The sequence below is a fragment of the Ictidomys tridecemlineatus genome, chromosome 10 (genome assembly GCF_052094955.1).
Source record: "Ictidomys tridecemlineatus isolate mIctTri1 chromosome 10, mIctTri1.hap1, whole genome shotgun sequence".
Taxonomy (NCBI): Eukaryota; Metazoa; Chordata; class Mammalia; order Rodentia; family Sciuridae; genus Ictidomys; species Ictidomys tridecemlineatus.
This window is the reverse complement of record NC_135486.1, coordinates 90,270,627-90,290,790: the sequence shown is the minus strand read 5'-3', so window position 1 is coordinate 90,290,790 and position 20,164 is coordinate 90,270,627. Positions and strand designations below refer to the sequence as shown.

At 33.4% G+C, this 20,164-nt stretch overlaps 1 protein-coding gene across 24 annotated transcripts in view; it reads right to left on the bottom strand.

Moving 5' to 3' along the window:
• Pard3 (par-3 family cell polarity regulator) overlaps window positions 1-20,164 on the bottom strand; it is a 669,836-nt gene that overhangs the window by 265,706 nt on the left and 383,966 nt on the right. For 17 of the 24 annotated variants that reach the window (XM_078023399.1, XM_078023411.1, XM_078023404.1 and 14 more), the window contains 5 exons: window positions 12,344-12,469; window positions 10,843-11,225; window positions 6,279-6,418; window positions 3,912-4,040; window positions 1,526-1,564 (listed from right to left, as the gene is read on the bottom strand). In XM_078023399.1, coding sequence (XP_077879525.1) covers window positions 1,526-1,564; window positions 3,912-4,040; window positions 6,279-6,418; window positions 10,843-11,225; window positions 12,344-12,469 — 817 coding nt within the window. The remainder of the gene's footprint in view (window positions 1-1,525; window positions 1,565-3,911; window positions 4,041-6,278; window positions 6,419-10,842; window positions 11,226-12,343; window positions 12,470-20,164) is intronic. The other 7 variants (XM_078023416.1, XM_078023403.1, XM_078023405.1 and 4 more) reach the window with 1 other exon arrangement.

Here is a 20,164-nt window from a genome sequence, read left to right as displayed (position 1 = left end):
TGGGATTTACTTTCATGTACACCAAGAGGAAGAAATCTAACTTTTCAAAGTGAAAGGCAAGCTGGAGGTGTAGCTAAGTGGTAGAGCACGTGCTTAGCAGATACAAGGCTCTGGGTTCAATTTCCAGCACCAAAAAAGAAAATATTTAATTTTACAAAGTGACTGGCCAACTGTTATAAACACTAAGTAACACATATTTTACCACTAAAAGATGAAATGCCATCTTTAAGATACATGCACATACATATACATACCATGTTTGTTTTCATAATTGCCAATCTGTTTGAAATGATCTACTTGTATATTCCTATAGTGATACAAAGCTGATTTAAATCCTTGGCTTTATATTATACTCTGCCACAATTTCTGTCTTTTCAAATAATATAAATTATTCTCATACTCCATTTTAGTCTTTATAAGCAATCTGTTCAATTTCCTCTCATCCCTAGCCTACATTCCCAATAGGCAATTACCACTATGGTTTTGACCTATTTGTTTCACAAACAAAAATGTAAGTCTATTACTTTTACAGCCCAAATTTATCAATGTGTAATGTTCTCAACGTGCTTTAGTGATTTAACTCTGAAGGTTGATTGTCATCCATTTTTAGAATAATTAAATATTCAAAAATAACATTCCATTTGTTTATTAATTCAAAGTTCCCTGCTTATAAATTTATAAAAAATGTCAAACCTATTAATTACATTACTCAAATTCTTTTAAAGTCTCACTTTTTTTGCCTTATTTAACATGACAACTTTTGGAAAGATACGTTACCCTCTATTGATAAGGTTTTGTTCAATTTTATATATATAACAGTTTGACAATGATATATGGTTATGCTATGTTGTTTGATATACAAAAGGTCCTGATTGTTAGAATTTCTACACAATAATATTATATCTCAATATAATACTTCCTCTCTATTTGCCCCATGTACGTTATGGCAGAGACTTGACAGGACAATCCCAGCATTTCTGTGCTAGTGCTTCCTGCCAGCCTGAATCAGAATCCATCTTCTAAACATGACACAACTACATTTTAATTTTAATCTGAGTTGCCAGTACTTGAATTTTATTAAGAGAAATTTCCCCCTTTATAGTTATTATGACAACTGTGTTTAGCCCAATTGCTGACATATCATTTCAAATTTTACTCTTTAAAATACATTTTTATTTTATTCACTTAGCTTTACTCTAGCTTATTTTTTTTCAAGTTTTTTACCTTTTTTCCCATTTGATAGCAACAGAGTATTTCACAACTAGTGAAATACTTTGCATATCTATCCAACTAATAACCTCACCAAGTCGTAATGAGTAACAGGAAAGTAATCTCTCTTTTTTATTCCTATCTGACCAAAAATAATCTAAAGTATCCTCTATATAGGGTAGTAACCATGAATCATTTAAAAATAAGACCACTTTGGGAAAAAGGCAGGACAAGTTACTCCATGTTTAATTAGTAAGAAGTTAGTTCCATTTATCTTTCCAACATCTCTGCATCCTGCAAAAGACAAAGCTCTTACCGTTTCTTTTGGAATCTGCATCTGGCTTGGCTCTGCATTCTAGAAGAATCGAAGAAAAATATAAATACAGACTGACCAAAGCCATCTTCAACACACAGGGACACAAAGCTTTATTTTAATGGAAATTTTGCTGGTTCTTAAAATCTACCAACTAGATGAAGGGTGATTATATTATGGTTGATGGATTTCTCTGTCTCCCAAACTTTCATTGATGTGTGTGGTGTTTGTGTGGGGGTTTTCAGAAACTTTTCTAAATATAACTTTTACTTGGTCATTCATAGAACATCATAAATGTATTACTTGCAGGAAAACAAATCTCACCAAAGTTCTTTCCTAATCATGGCACCGTTTCTAATTTTGGTTTTTAAATTTTTTCAACCAAATCTAGGTTTTAAGGTATTGGATCATTTCATAACTAGATAGATAAATCAGTCTGAATCACAGTCTGAACCACAACTTCATATTTTAAAATATTACACAGGGAATAAACACACTATTCTTTTCATCTAATATAGAGTACTTACAAGGTTGGTTCTTGGGGTAATGTTTTCATTTATTTATTTTTTAAGGGCAAAACTAATAAAAGTATTCAGCATAAGACCCGCAGAAGTGAAACACAGAAATCCTCAACAGAGGAAAAGAGTTGCACTAATTGGATTCAAAGATGAGCATTAAATGCACCCACCCACCCTTTAACTTAAGTTTTCAGAATTTTATTCTTTTAAATCGTGAAAGGCAGCTGCAACATACATAATGGACTGACTGACGGCCTACTGGCTCGTTCCTTAATGAAAAGCTCACAAGCAATAAATTAAATAACCAAGGGGGGAAAAAAAACAAGAAGAGGCAGCAGACGGGAAAAACAGAAGCCTGAAAGATCAAAATTGGACCAGAAGAACCTAAATAACCTTGGGCTGTCTATACGTTGGCACTCACTCTGAGAAGGCTGCTGAAGAGCAGTGTGGAAGCTTTGGCAATCTAATGATGCTAACTATCATGGCTTGGATACACCCAGGAAGAATTAAAGCTTCATCAAATCACATGGAAAGCTTAGTTGTTGTTTTGGTAAGTGCTCATTTACAATTTAATAGAGACATCTCCAGATTTAGGATCAGGTGGCATTTTAAGCACAAAATTGGATAACAGTGGGGGGAAAATGGAAAACTGAATTTAAATTGAGGAATAATGCATTAAACATTTTTAAATATAAAGAAGCTTTCATAATTTATTCAAAATCAACCTAAAACACAAGTGTTCACTTTTCAACCCCTATCACCATATGAAATTTCCACAAAAATCACAGAGAGTGTTAGGATCAAGGGATGCTAAATTAATGACTGAAAAGAAACTCTATTTTAAATAACTATTTATATGAATATATGTAATTCATATGGAAAACAAAAATATTTATTGATAAGCAAAGAAAAATTTTGTCAACAATGATGCAACCATACATGAGTTATTATCTAAGAGAATTATATGATCAATTTGGGAACTGTACCTTAAAACCTTGCCAAATTTATACATAGTAATTTACCTTTAGATGAAATAACAAGCTAGCTGAAAAAGATGTCAAATATTCTTACCAGGTACAAACTGTTTTGAAACATTTAAAATACCACTTATGTTTGAAATAAAGCAATTTTCTCACCACATAAAAAGAAAAGGCAGTTTCTCCAATTATGTCATTTTATATATAACTGAAACATTGTACTTTTTGAAGAAGAAACATTCAGAACAATGTATATTTAATATATGTATTTCATTCATACCAATGCCATGTAAATGTTTCTAATAGTTGAACTTCTTGATGTAAGCAGTGAAAAGTAAAGTTGATTTGTTCCAAACAAATGACTTTTTATTTCATTTATGTCATTCCAAACAATGTGATCTTTTTGGTCAATAATAGCCCTGGAACTTATTGACAGCTAGGTCTTCTTATTTTCAGTAATTTTTTTCAAGAAACTCCTTTTCGTATGTGACCATCTACATTTGGCTAAGCTACTAAGAAAATATGAAATTTTGTCATGTGCTGGGGAGAAGATGGCAAGCTTTTGATGACAGCCTTTGGAGTGACAGTTATGAGATCACTGATGTCTTTATTCAAATGGTTCATCTGAAAGTGAATAATGATAAATATTTGATGTCCTAGAAAATACCCCTACAATGTGTTTTTAAATATCCTAATGTTCACTATTGTGGATATCCATTTCCAAGTCAGATTAGGGAAGGCAACAAAATGCTTATATTAAGTTAGGATAGAAAGAAATATAAAATAAAGAAATTCCTTAGAAACTGTCTCCATAAACATTCACCATCAGGTAGCTAACCCAGATCCCTGGCTCATGTACATCAGAAATCTTTCATGTGTTCTAAATTTACACACCAGTTCCCTTGGGTGAAAGGCGTCTTCCTGGCGAAAGACCAGAAGGCTCACAGTCCCTTCCATCTTGGTGCTTCTTAACAGGGAAACAACTTCCTCTTGGGATTTGCCTGCTAAATCTACTCCATTTACCTAAAAACAAATAAAAAATTTTCAGTTGCAATTCTGTACAGATTGTTAACAGAAGACACATGTTCTAGAATTGACCATATTTGGTATAAAATATAACTCATTTTATGCTAAATTCTGCCATGACCTGGTTACCACTAAGCTTCTATGATTGAAAACAAAACAAAGCAACCTAGACCAGATATCTAGAAGAATGCTAGGAAGTAATAAATCTTTTAGTGCACATCAATAAAACAAAAGCTACAAGCACTAGGAATTAACAAGTAACAAGTAATAAACGAAAACAACTAAAATGCCAAGTCAATAAAAATCTTGACTTTGAACTGATTTTTTTTTAAAGAATAGCAGTGGTTGTTGTTTTTTTTTTAAATTCTATTTATTTATTTTTCGGCGGTCACATATTTTTGTTTGTATGTGGTGCTGAGGATCGAACCCGGGTCGCTCGCATGCCAGGCGAGCACGATACTGCTTGAGCCACATCCTCAGCCCCTGAACTGATATTTTAATGATCTTGTGTATCACTGGTTTTCTCGTATTAAAATAAAACAGTATTACTCTGATAAGTAGAAAAAATAAAAAATAGGAAATAATTTGGCATAAATATTTTAAGTTTCAGGAAAGTAACAATGAAGAAAAAACATTATGCTTAAAATGTAAAACATCAAATATTACAGAAGAATCACTACAAGATAATGATAATTTTGAAATGAAGTAATATTTCATCTCAATTGTTTCCCATGTTATAAGAAAATTCAAGTAGGAAAAAGTGAATTGGAATAACCCATTCTCCTAGAATCTCATTGATTTATCTCACAAGAAGTATAACATCAGTATTAGAAAGCACTTTATACTCGACAAAATAAGAACATAAGTTTCTTTTAAAATACTTTCATATTATTTATTTTGCCCCAAAATAATATTATTTATGGCAAATAAATATATTACTTAAATTTTAATATCAAATTTTTCCTGTTGTTAAAATATGTTTTAAAACTTGGCCCTTCCTACTAAAACCATTGTCTACAGCTCAATAGGACTAATTTTAAGGAATTGCTGGAAACAGATGATAATAGATTCCAAGAAAAATGGAAAAAAATCTAATCTAGATAAAAGAGAAAAAAAATAAATCCATTAATATTTTTTCTTTGAAAGATTCCAAATATTCAGATACTCAGAAAAAACTGAGTCTGCCAAATTTTCACCATTACATGAATGCAACTATTAGATATCAGATTTCATACCAGTCGGGTGTGAAACATGCAAATATGAAGTTTCAGATTTAAGGCAAAGCTGACAGCTAATAGAAAATCAAGTCTAACTCAGAACATATACAGCTTCCAGGCCATTCCAATTGCTCAAAAAGATAAGCAAAAACTTTTGTAATGTTGTAAAGATGAAGAAATTGTGAAAAAGAGAGACTTAAAAATAAAGTGATTATCAAGAAAGACAAGGAGCAAGATTGCAAGAGAGAAGAGGAGGAAGAAGGAAAAGCACAGAAGCTGGGGTGCAGCTCAGTGGAAGTGCTCTTGCCTAGCATGCAGCAGGCCCCAGATTCCATCTCCAGCAACACACACACACACACACACACACACACACACACACACACACACACGAAGAAAGAACATTAGAATATGTTTTCTACAGAAAACACTAGGAAAAACAGCCAAAAAAGTATCCTGTTTCTTCATTTGTGTCTTCTTTTTTTTCCTACATGAACAAATATTTCCACAGACAGAAATTATATACATGTATATATTTCTAGGATGGCTTCAAAAACCAATGAACCAAAAAAAACATGAAGTACAGGAAGAAAATTCTCAGAAACTGTTTTATTATTGGACTTTTGCATCTCACTTCATTCTCCACACTGCATTTCAAACTTGTTCCTTTCTTCAAGACACACTGATTTTATTTATGTATCTCTGCTCTGATTAAAAAGTAGATTTTAAAAAAAAAGCACAGCTATGCCAGACAGAACTATAAAGCCCTCTAGAAATACAAACTTATTGATATGGTACTTATACATAATAAAATACCACTTTATTTCATAAACAAAATGTATGTATAACTCTGTTAGATAAACTGAGAAAACCTGAAGTAGAAGAGAAATACGTGGTTTGGGGATGCATACTTCTGCACAAATACATAATATCCATTTTATGAAAATACTTTACAAGTTGACTCTTGTAAACATAATTTTTCAGAAATGATGGAACACAGTACCTAGAAAATATCACTCACCTCTATGAGTCTATCTCCTGCCTTCAGTCTACCATCCTGAATGGCAGCCCCTCTGGGGAGGATGTTTTTCACATAAATTGGAGCTGAGCCACCTATTGTGACGTCTCGTGAAGTGATGCTGAATCCCAAACCTTCTGTACCTACACATGAAAGAAAATTTTAAAACTGAAATGAAGTACCTTGAATGTTACACATGTACACACTCATGTACACATATTTACATAAGGAGTTTTATTATTCTCTACCTCATCTTAAAGATTTGTAATTTTCACAATGAATGCCCAACATTTTTTCTAATACTTAAAAAGGTTTAATAATTTTTTGGAGGTAGACTACTATTATATTTTGTCACGTTAAATGACATTAAGGTTTAAATGCTTTACCTATCAAAAGTCACTCATCTAAAAAGACATGGCAATCTTCTCAAAAACAGAGGAAGGTTTTAGCGTACAAATATGCTTGCTGAAAGCTTTCAAGTCTATCTTAAGTCTTTAAGTATCAAATAAATTAAATTGCTTTACAAGAACAAAGAAAAAAAAACTTCTGTGAAAACCCATGGTAGCTAAATAATCAAATATTATTGTGCAAGAATGATATTAAGATTTGAAAAGTAAAAGATAGAAGCAAAGGAGAAAAAGAAAATGTTCAGTGAGATGAGAATAACGAAATGAGAAATATTTCTAGATACATGTAACAGATTCTCCTCAAATTCCAAGAACAACCACAAGAACAGCTATTTACTAAGAGAATGAACTGTATTACTTTTGTCAATTGGAAGAGAACTTAACAAAAGATTATATAGTTACCACATATATTCCCTGCTCTCCCACTCCTGGCCACCAAAGGCAAATTATTCACTGCATAATTCACCTCAGACCATGGCCACCAAATCTAAAGTTCACCCTATAATGCTGAAGGGTACTAAAATTAATGAGGCATTTATAATTTAGTTTCTTGATTTCTATAATTCTCACTTCTTTAGCAGACTTCTTTTTTTTAATTTTTTGGTTTTAATTTAACATGACAGTACAATGATTTTGACATATCAGACATTTGAATCAAATGGGGTATAATTTCTCATTATTCTGAGTATATAGGTTGCAGAATCACATTGGTCATACAGTCATGTATATACATACAGCAATACTAGTGTCTTGACAAACGATCTTATATAAGTTCCATACAGGGTCTAAAAACACTGTATGTCACAAGAATGACCATGCAATAAGCCAAAATGTGGCAAGAAAAAAATCCTTGAACATAATGACAAACTTCTAATCAATCAGAATTTATTATAATAAAATTTTTTATATAATAAAAATGAGTAATATCTAAGTATTTTTAAAACCTTAATTCATAGGATATTAGTTTCATTTTCATAATATTAGAGAAAAATACTTGCTCATTATGAGAGTACAGTGCTCAGTAAACTTAAAAAATCTAGAGTACATTAATTTAATGCAACATTCAGTACAAAATTATAATAAAACATATAACATTAACTGTTATAACGATGAGCAAATAGAAATGTGAGTTAAAGAAGAACCAAAGCATCAATAAATACTTGATTATACCAGTAACAATACCCATCATAAGTATTCTATAGTTAAAACAAAATATTCATTTACTTCTAATCTGAAACCACATTAATGTGCCTAGACTGTTAATGTTTTAAGTCTTCAGTGCAGAAGATTTGAATGGCATATTGTCTATAAGAAATTTTCCTAATTATTCTGTTGGGACGTTTCCATATGTCCCTGCGCTTTCATAGAACTCTTAATGACATGCAGTAACATTTATTAAGAAAGAATTCTAAATTATTCTCCTTTTGCAATATTAATTTGTATGAACTATAAAGACTGACTGTTATATGAACCTCAATACTATTAAAATATCAGCAATAACCCCTAAATCTGTAAGCTAAAAGTTCACACAATGACCTTTAAAAGAAAGATAAATAGATATCAATTTTCATTTAGCAAAGCCAACAAAACATTTTGAACTGACTGAAACAGATTACTGACCTTCTCCTTTGACTTTATTAAAAAGCTAATTTCTCCAAAAGAGCAGGGTATTTGAGAATGCCAAATGGCAATAAATATTAAGAAATCATAATTATGGAAGCAAGTACATTGGGGCTATTATATTTTGTCATGTTAAATGACATAGTTCCAAAATTATGCCAAAGAGACATCATCCTGAAGGCTCCTCTTTGTAGAACTAAGAATACCAGTTTTTGAATAATCACTGTCACATGAAGCATACTAATTCACAATTGAACTGATATTAAAGTTTCAAACTAATGCATACAATGTATATTTTAATATACTTTCTTAAAAATGTTTAAAATGTTAACTGTAACAATAATATGTTAAAATGTTAAAAATGTATATTTTAATATACTTTCTTAAAAATGTTTAAAATGTTAACTGTAACTGATAAAAACATTATTAACGACAATAAAATCTTGTTAAATTCTCATAAAATCACTATAATTAAATTGTCTTTATTTAGTCCTAATCAAAGGCAATCAGTATCCTTCTTCCTATTTATGTATGGTAAACATAACTTATGTTTATGTAGAATATTTTAAGAATTGGCAGTTGCATAGGCAGTATGCACTTTTTGTTATACGTTCTCACAGTAAATTAAAATCAGGAGAAATCTATGAGGCTCTATATCATTTAGATTACTCAAGGTCAGAAAAATATTTAAAAGTAAACCACCATTTCCATTTCTCTTATATTGATTAAGCATACCATTTCTAAATTAGCTGTGTAGATGCAATCATATCTTTCTAAACGCTATTAAAATAAAACTACTAATTCCAGCCAAATAGTTCTCTTACTAGCAAATAAAATTTCACTTCATTAATAAAGTGCATATTATAACCACAATTTGTTAAGCCTACTGATTGTGGGAAAACTATAATTAACTAAATGAATATTCCTCCATCAATCTAAAAGAAAAACCATATTTATTAAACTAATACCTTTATGGCAATGGCCAACTAAGATACTCTACCTTTGTGGAGAGATTTCAGGTAGACTTTTATTTTTATACAACTCTATTTGTAGTTCTTGATAAGTTCTTGGTTAAAAACTAGTGCCTGTGATTTAAGTAGAGAAAAAATGAGGAAAGAGGATCTGATATTTCTTTCATTTGGGAATTAACAGTTAGAGAGGGTTTCTGCTGATAGGCTCTGTATTTGCAAGTGGTGCAGGCAAGCTGTCAACTCCTGATCTTGTCAACCAAGTATTTGGAGCTTGAAAATCAGTAACCAGAAATAAGGAACTTGTGGTTCACAAAAAGTTCAAAGAAAGAATATGACTTAGAAAGGAAATAGCAGTTGCAGAGCTTAAAACCTTGTAAATGCTACCCCAAATAGAAAGAAGATTGTCTGAATGTCAGGATATGGAAAACATTCGAGTAGGAATCTTCTGCCAACAGCCATATGACATGAGGAAATTACTCTATGGATTAATTTCCATCAAAGTTCAGGAGTTGGGTGAGCTCATAAAAATATTTTTTATAATGACACTATTTCAAAAGACATGCTTTTAAAATATATCAAAATCCTCTAATATAATGGAACATGAACAGCCAAAGTATCTCAGTGCTCTGTTTACCAGTTGAAAACCAGAAAGTGGAGTCCAGCAGTCTGCTCTGAGCTGTAGAGGCAGCAAACTGGAACAGCACATTCCCTATATACATGGATCCACCATCTATGGGAAAGGGAGACTTAAATGACAGTGTACAAACACAATTAGCAATACCTTTCACCTTAGGAAAGGGAAGCAATGAGTGGGCTTTGTGGCACAGGACTGCAAGCTCCAAACCAGTTGGGCACCTAAGACAGATCCTGACTCAAAAAAAGGGTTGGGGATATAGTTCAGTGGTTGATCACTTACCTAGCATGCAAGAGCCTGAGTTTAATTCCCAAGAAGGAAGGAAGGAAAGAACAAAGGAAGGAAGGGGAAGAGAGGGAAAGCAATGTAGTATTCTGGAAAAGCAAGAGACAAGAGACAAGACCTGACTTCTTGACAACCTACCACAAACAACTAACAGCCACAAACCAGTCACTCCCCATCTGGAACTGAAGTAGACAATCTCTAGAGGCCTCTTTGAGGGCCATATTTGCCAAAACAATCAAATTCTCACTTTGGTTTTGTTTGGGGGGTCATGCCCTGAAACATTTTCCACTCATTATCAAAAATTTTACTGCAACAGTACCTGATACCTTCTTCTCATAAACTTACATCATGAAGTCTTAATTTTTTAAATTTTACTTTTAATTTCTATATAGCATACGAATATGAAAAGCACAAAAATACAGCTTTTAATCCATTTTAAAAAATAAGGTTTTTGTTTTGTTTTTAATCTTTAATCAAATTCAAGGTGCTAGGCTGGGGATGTAGCTCCTTGTTATAACATTTTCCCAGCATATGCAAGGCCTTGGGTTCTACCCGCAGCATTGGACAAAAATAATCAATCAACTCAAGATATTTGGATTAGTCAGTTGACTTTTAAAAGCAATTTCAAAGAAAAATTAGATAGCTCGTACCTTTCTTCAGCTGGATATTGAGCCTCTTGCCTACTTTTTTGGTGTTATAACCACTGCTTGCACTTGAGCTAAATACATTCTGTGGGGCCGGAGCCGGGGCTGACGGTGGTTTTGCGGAGGGGTGTGCACTATGAGGTAGTCGTGGGTGAGCTTCTATCTGCTCAGGTGGGTGGCTCAGTCTGGGTGCTCTCTGCAGTGCATGAGGTCCAGCACTGTTCACACTCCTGTTATCAATATACTGGCTGTCGGGACTGAATCGGCTTGAATAGTAATTGTTCTTCTCACTTTGGGAAAGTTGTTCATACTGCTCTTTATTTGCTGCAGGAACCACATGGAACCAAATGATGGGTGTACGCATGGCTTGGCGAAACATATGTTGTGCTCTGGGTTTGAGAAAGAATGGAAGATTAGCAAATTAAGACCAGCAGACTAGAAGATATTATGAGCTTAATTAAGTATACTAATTAAGCAATAAGAACTGACAGAGTGTTAAACCTGAAAAGCAAAATTCTGATAACCCATTTATTAACCAAGTTTGCAAGCTCTGATATAAGCAGAGCTATGTCTCCAAATATAAATTTGTCATTCTCTAAATAAAAATGGCAAAATTATCTATGATCATGGATAAAATACAATAGAATGCTCTCAACTGTAAATTATTAAACAAGTTTTAAGAACAACAGGGACATTCTAATTTTAATATTAATAGAAATCAAATGCAGCCTTCTCCCTAGGAGACAATCTATACAAATTGTAAAATTTATTAAATATTTCCCTAACAAAGAAGCCCTTTGAGTTTTCAGAGAAATAAATTTATAAATAAACTTGGGAAACCATAGAGAGCAACTACCTATTCATCAGTTATCAGCAAAATTAATTCAAGATTGTTTATGCAAGAAAATCTCAAGAACAAGAATTACCACCACCACCACCCCCGAAAAAGTGGGGGGGATGTATAGCTCAGTGATAGAGTCCTCGTCTAAAATGTTCAAAGCCATGGTTCTTCTTCACTATTCTTCTGCTCACACATGCCCCTTTAACAGGAACTGGCCAACTTTTTGTTTTTAATTGAATAAGGTCCTCAGTCAGGAAAAAGGAAATGAAGACACAATATTGTGGTTCAAGGAAGCTTTTTTTTTTTATATATATATATAGTAAGGCATATTATGTGCAACCATTGAAAATGTGAATTAAAGGATAATACAGATGAGCACATTGCTGAGTTTCTCAAAAGGTGAAGAAGCAACAGAACTGTATCACTGTATAACCTAAACTGGGCTCAGATTATTCCAAGACCAGCTCTATTGGTCAGAGGTCATTCTGAAATACAGTCTAATGGTGTTAATTACCTTGAGTTTGGTTAAATTGTTAAAAGTTAGATGGTGGCAGAAAACAGGTGCAGTACACAGAGAATCTCAGACATGTTTGGAGCTTTTCAACCCACTATACTCCATCATGCCTAAAGCAGAAAAGGAACACAGTGCAGCCACCACACACTTACTGTTCAAATCTTCTATTCCGTAGATCACCATCATTAATCCTGACAATGCAATCATTCTCATGAAAAAGGTTTTCTTGTTCAGCTTTACCACCTTTCTCCAATCGTTTTACTAATAAACCCAGGGTTCTGGAACATTAAGGATGCAAATTATTACACATGTAATATTTCCACCACGCACAATGTCATATTACTTTAATGCCGATATCGTGTTTAGAAAAACTCCCTTATAAAGGGTTGCACTAAGACATAATTAATACAAACACAAAAATCAAAACAGTCTAAATGATGTGTAGAAATGCACCATTTCAATAAATACAAGAAATCGTTTTATGGCTTATATTTCTGAAACAAGCTTCATACAATATAATCTTTATAGTGTATGTTGAAAACTGCTTCAAACACAGCTTGCCTAATGGGTTGGAGGGTACCACAATGTGGAGCTAGATGAGCCCACATTTGTGCATGGCTTTCGTAGTTTTCTGTTTTAAGTCAGCTGATACACTGCTGATGGCAACCTCTGCCTTTCTGTTAAAGAAAAGATAACCAGGAACAGCTAACCTCATGGCACTAAAGGTTTCAGAAGGTAATAGGAAAGACTTTAGAAATAATAGATTCTCCATGCATGTCACTTGAATTTAATAGAATCTAATATTGTGAGTATCAGACCTGGTTAGGATTACCCAGTAAAGGAAGTAATTTGTTGCTAGTATTTCCACTTAAAGAGAAACAGAAAAAAGTCAGTAAGAGTTTCAAATAATGTCAGTCACTATTTGATGTTCTCAAATGTGCACTAAAACTTCAGATTAAAAGAAAAGTTTGAATGAACTTTCCAAGATGCAATGGAGAAAAAAATAAAAATTATTAATATGCTTGCTCTAGGACAACTAACTTCTTAAATTACAGGACTACTCAATATATCTCAGAATAAACAATAAATGCCTAAGATGCAGAAGCAACAAGAATTTTAAACTAGTATGATTGCTATTTTTTATTTGGTAATTGGCATAAATTCTGTATCATGATTAAATACAGATTTTTAGGTGAACTTATTTTTGAGACTTTCTAAGTTTGCATTTTCTTTCATAATCCTCATTGAGGAGCAAAAAAATGATATTAGAATTCAGAATCCATATATTTTAAAGTTAAGACGTCATAATTTCCAGTAACTTCTATATACTTATCAACAGAATAACAATTTGCAGGATTACGTATAGGCTTCCCACTAGAAATATACCCAAATAGTTACCTCCTTCTTCTATATTTAAGCAACAGGGATATCTTTCCTATGGCCCTTTATCTCATTCTCCTCTTATATATACAAGTTATCTCTACTATTGCATTGCAAGCTACAAGAAGATCAAGAGATGGGATTCAGTAATATGCACTCAAGCACTTAGCTGGTAGTAAGGTCTGATAAATGACAACTGAATGAATGGATGATTGAGTTTAGCAGAGGCAAACAAGTCACATATTTCTAACAAGCTTTTTGTAAAATAGAATGTTAGTGATCAGAATTCAGATTCAGTGCTGTTTTCACTTATACTACAGATGCCACAGAATGGAAAGCAATTGAAGCAAAAGTCTCATTTCACTTGTTATTCTGTAGTTTAACCTTGTTTTTTTCATGAGTATTTATAAAATCATCAAGTCCATTCTAGTGCTTATCATTAAAGATAATAAAAGCCATTATACTAAGATCAATTCTACCAAATTACAAGAATATTCAAAAGAGGTAATCCTCAAATTCTCTTTTGTAATTCACCAGTGAAGGATTAGCATTTATTTGTGTTAGAATCTAAAAATATTAATGACTAATAAAAATAAATAAATAAATCATGTAGGTGATTTTAGTTACCTTCTACTACATTGGATTTAAAATTGTAAAAATTATCACAACTCAAAGGTAAGAATAAAGTACAATGATTTACCTGCATGAGCAACTTAACTGTCTCAGTCCATATAAGGAAAAGTGAGATTCCATACCATAGGACACCAATAATTAAGATATTAAAATATCATCATTCCACAATCTAGTCATCCCTATTTTTTAACTTGTTTCTATCTTCAATTGCAGTGTTCTCACAGAGGAATCAAAGAAATCAATAACATATATCTATAATTTTGATGAATGGAAAAGATCTATGTAAGAAATCAAATTAAATCAGATACTGATACCACTGGAACATGAAAAACTCACTTGGCCTCTTGACTTTCAAAGCAGACATGAAAAGAACATCTTAAAGGTAAAGAGGCCTCAACTCTCTATAGGTAATCATAACATAGCCACACATGTGATGCAGCACACCTGTTGCTAAAAGCCACCTCTACAGACTTAGAACACCTTTTAAAGAGCAGGAATACAGTCCCTGAAATAAAAATATACCACACCAAGATTGACTCCAGTTGATTAGTTTTAATTGAGAAAAATCATAAGTAATTTTCTTATATGTTTCCATTTCTATAATCAAAAGTGACTACTAATAAATATGTTTTTAAGTACTCCAAAATATTTTGAGTAACCCAAAATAACTCACATAAAATTTCTAGGGAAATATATTTTGACTATATTTAATGACACTTGTTTAGTAGTTAACTACGAATTTCCTAAAATTTGTGAATTTATATTCAATAGATCCTTTCAGTATTTATAACACTTTAAAACAGTGTGAATGCCTGGTGCACTGGTACATGTCCTCAGTCCCAGGTACATGGGAGGTTTAAGTAGGAGACTTACTTGCACCTAGGCATCCCAGGCCAGCATGGAAAATATGGCAAGATAAAAATCCCTAAATAACAAACTAAATAAATAAAACCAGGAAACTTAGAAATCTGTATTTTATTTCTACAAGTGACATCAATGTTCTTTTCAAATAAATAGGTCAATGGTTTGTGTTTATCTAGATATTGTTTTCCTATTAGTCACTCTAAAATAATAATCCTAAAGTAAAAAAGCATGCCATGTTTTGTGTATATACTGACTCTTTTCTTATATGGCCAAATGCATCACTAATCCAAATATAGAAAAGTGTTAAAAATCATAAATAAATACACTAGCACATTTCCAGGAAATATAATGGAAATTTATTAACCAAGACTTTAGAAGCCAACATTACTATAATAGTTGCAAATAACTCAGAATCCTTTCACTCATCACTGGGCTTCATAGACATGATGGAGTGGGGAGGTGGCACAGGACAAAGAACTTCACCCTGAGTGACAGCAAATGATCAGGGAATCAAGGAACAGACTGAATTAAGGTGAAGTTAGTAGCCTGCTGATTTCTAAGTACTTGACCACACTATTAGAATCATTCTCTCAAAAAGAATGAATTAATTTAAAAAGTAAAGTGGTACAATCTGCAAAATTATCTCATTTGCTCCAATAGGTGAAAATGATTACAAAAGGAATAGAAATGAATGATGATTAAAAAAAAACTCACAAGAAAATTGAACAGATAACAGCTAGACTGAGAAGGAAAAGAACTTCTAAGGGGAAATCAAATGGAAGTAGCAATAACACACATTCAGCTTCCCATAAAATGTGTGGGGGCAAGCATATAATATTTCTACTTCTATACCTATCACTTTAAACTTAAAGCTATATCAAAGGTACATTAAAAGCAAATTTTAGATATGTATTCTGCAAAATCAACCCAGCAACTGGTATGTGTTCTAAAGCAGAGAATATTTATCATCTATGGTACAGCAGCTCCCACAACACTTTTTTCATAGAGAGTCCCTGAAGTCAGCCAGGTTCTAAACCTTTGGGCATGTCTGAGCACTGGTAGAGAGCCTTATTTTTGCTATTGGCAGGTAGTGCCAGAGTTCCTTGTGGGGGCAACCATGTTCCATCAAAAGAAGAGACTACTGTATAAAAAGTAAAAAGGACTGGGCATGAGGCGTATGCCTATATAGCTCAGAAGGCTGAGGTAGGAGGATTGAAAGTTCAAAGCCAGTTTCAGTGACTTAGGGAGACCTTGTCTCAAAACAAAAAAATAAAAAGAGCTGGGATGTGGCTCAGTGGTTAAGTGCCCCAGGGTGCATTCCCTGGCAGAAGGAAGGAAGGAAGGAAGGAAGGAAGGAAGGAAGGAAGGAAGGAAGGAAGGAAGGAAGGAAGAAAGGAAGGAAGGAAGGAAGGAAATTAATTGTGTATTTACTAATGCAGCTGGTCACTTTCATAAAGAAATAACTATAGAGATTAGGGATAGTTTAAAAAAAAATCCTACCACAATTCCCCTATAAGTCCAATGTAAACCCTACTCAGTTTATATGCTTTTCAAGCAAATGGATTTTTTTTTTTTTCTGGTTAGTCTCAAACATTCCTCATCTTCTACTGTTTCCTACATCCTTTTCCATTCCAAATACTTTTCCTAAGCAAACAAACAAAAATAAGCAATTGTATAGGCATCTCTTTCAAGTCTTTCCTCACAGTTCTTGAACAATTCTCTTTAAAAAGTCAAAGTAAAACTACAGTCACAGAAAGCAAGCATTGAAAGGCTGCCTCTTTGTACATGATTTTGGATGCATAATTAGAAATTTAACTGCTTAGATTATATTAAGGATTGCACCACTACATTTTTACAAGGTTCATTAGCCTAATTATACACTTAATTAAAATAAACTCAGTCACACATGGTAACATTTTCAAATCTAAGTATAAATTACAACCAATGATAAAACTGAAAATAAGTAACAAATGTTTTATTGACATCTAAATTGGCTGAGTAAGTCTGAGTTTTGCTTTGATAATATAAACTCCCACAACTGCTACCCAGCTGTATGGAAATGATCATAATTCATCTTAATAAAAGCTGACACAGTATAAACACCACAACTGTAGTGAAGGCAGAGTATGAATGGGCAGAACAGGATCCCATCAAAAGAAATCTGTCACCTCCCAGAGTGCTGGGGTGGGGGAGGGTGGGCAGCATTACCTACATGATCCCTGAAACCACAGCCAATGACAGAGCCCACTGCAACTCAAGAAAGTTTAAAGACAACTAAAATTAAACAAACAAATAAAAAATCTTTGGACTGAGGGTGTAACTCTGTGGTTACACAGAGTATTTGTCTAGCACTCATGAGGACGCCCTGGGAGAGAAGAGAGGAAGGGAGAAAGGAAAGAGGAGAAGGAGGGGAGAAAGGAAGGAAATTAATTGTGTATTTATTAATGCAGCTGAGGGGAGGTTGGCAGAGGGGAGGAGGGAGGAGAAGAGAGATAAGCTTAATGGATGAGAAAAGGTAGTACCAAAAAAAAAAAAAAAAGGTAAATAAAAATGTAGAATTTCTAGCTGGACATGGTGGCACATAAATCTGTAAATTTATATAAGTTCTGTAAATCTCGGCAACTCCAAAGGCAAGAGATTACAAGTTCCAGGCAAGGCTGGGCAACATAGTGAGACCCTGTCTTAAAAAGGGCTGGAGATATAGCTCAGTTACCACTAAGGTTTTCTGTGTTCAATCCCCAAGTACCAATACAAACAACAACAGGAAGGGGGAGAGGGGAGGTGGAGAATTCTACAGATTCAGGCAGAAATGATAGATACTATCACACAACATTCAAAAAAACGTAATTTATCTGAATATAAAATAAAAACTTTTCTTTCTGAACCAACAGATTATTGTCTGTTATTATGCACAAACATTCTGACAAAAGACTATTGACCAACTGAATAAATTTAAATTGTATTTCTTCAAAAGCAATGAAATTAAGTACTCAAAGTTCAAGAGCATATTTATTCTGTGCTAATTCCATAAGGTTCACATTGACTCTAAGTCTTATTAACATATGTACCCAATTAACTAAACAAATGTGTATTCAGATTCTCAAATTTAAAATGGAACAATAAATTTTCTCTTAGGTTAATGATACGGGGGGAAAAAATCATTTTCCACAATTGTGTAGACAAATCACTACCTCCCCAGACAACCAGAATACCAAGCAACATTGGAAAGAATTCTAAGGCATATAATGGAATGTTAAGTTGAAGATAAAATATATTCTCACGACTTAATCATTTTTATTAGCTGCCAATGCCACATACCTTTGTAAAATGAATTACATTTATTGTCTTATTTAAACCACACAGAAGTCATGATTCCCATCACTTCACATAGAGACTGAGGCTAAGTGAAGTTAACCTTATCATAGTATAAAGAAAGAGCTAGGTTACATCCAGGTATTCCAGCTGTTCCTAACAACCTCTCTGCAAATAACAATTGAATAACAATCAGGTAAATTATAATCTAGAGAGCCAAACTCATATTTTGCTGAAATAATTAAATAAATGAATCTCAAGATCTTTCAAAAAATTGTTTGTCCTACTCTTACAAAAAGAAGAACATTTGGGCTGGGGATATAGCTCAGTGGTAGGTCACTTGCAGAGCATTCATACAAAGCCCTAGCAACACAGGTTAAAAAAAAAAAAAGAACAGTAGCTTGAGGGAAACTTAATCATTTCATATGTCCAATATACCCTAAACAAACATATTTCAGTAACTTACTAGATAATTAATGTGCACTTACATTAATATAGAATACATTTTATAGAACAAAAATAGTAATACATACAGAATGCACATTTTCCAACAGGGTCATTTTTATTTCAACACAAAACTCCCAAATATTACAAATATTCTCTTAGGTATATGAATTTAGGGGGGCTTAAGAGATAGGAGAATTTATAGACAATAATGTAAGTAGGCAATAGGTAGGTGTAAAAGGGAGAAGTCATAAAAGAAACCTTAGCACATCAGTTAAAGAAGCTTTTCTTAAGGATGTGAATGCTTCATCAGATACTCTGAATATTAAGTTGAAAAAAAACTTACTTGGAGAAAAAAAAGTCAAAACCAGACAAATCAAAAGAGTACATAGGTGAAAAAATAATCATCATAAGAAGAGAAGTAATGAGAAATTAGACCAGTTGCCAACACAGGCCAATTGCAGAAAGTCAGAAACACACCCAGACCCACCCAGGCATATTTATACCCACAAGGATGCACCATCTCACCAGGCCCGGATTTTCTCCCTACATGAGAATTGGATCCTAGAAAGAATTATGTGAGCACATTTTACTAACTGGGAGATGGTGGATGGGTTTGTTTGTTTCTTTTTTTCCTTTTTTCTTGTGAATTCCTGAGAACAGGCGGGGGAAGGGAAAAATGTGCAAAATAACACCCCATTGCCACAAAAGGCTTTCTTGTCAACCAGTTAAGTGAAACTGAAAAGAATTATGGATGGTTGCTTCCCCCAAATATAAATAGAAAACAGATAAGGGAGTTTTAAACACGACAAATAGTAGACTATAAACTCCAGGCCATCAGGCATTTTTGTTTATTTGATTCCCTCGGGCAAAAGGCTGGCAAACTACAGTCCATGAGTCAAACCAGCCAGCACATGATTTTGTAAGAGAAGCTTTCCTGAAACACAGCCACACTCCTTTGTTAGTTTGTTTTGCTTGTTTTTGCAATACACGGGAATAAAAACCAGGAACTCGCAAATGCTATGCAAGTTCACTGTCACTTAATTACATTCCCAGCCCTTTTTATTTTTATTATTTTTTATTTTGAGTCAGGCCTGAGTTGCCCAGGCTGCCCTCAAACCTGATGAACCTCCTGCCTCAGCCTCCCCAGGAGTGGAATTACAGGTGTATGTGATTACTCCTGGTCATTTGTTTATATTCTGTCAATGATAGTGTTCAAACTACAATGAGTATGAGTAGTTGCAACAGAACCTCAGGGACTCGTGCCCCTGAGGGTCTCTTTATAGAAAATTTGTGAATTCCTGATCTGGGATATCCTCTGCACCAGAAATTGTAATTGG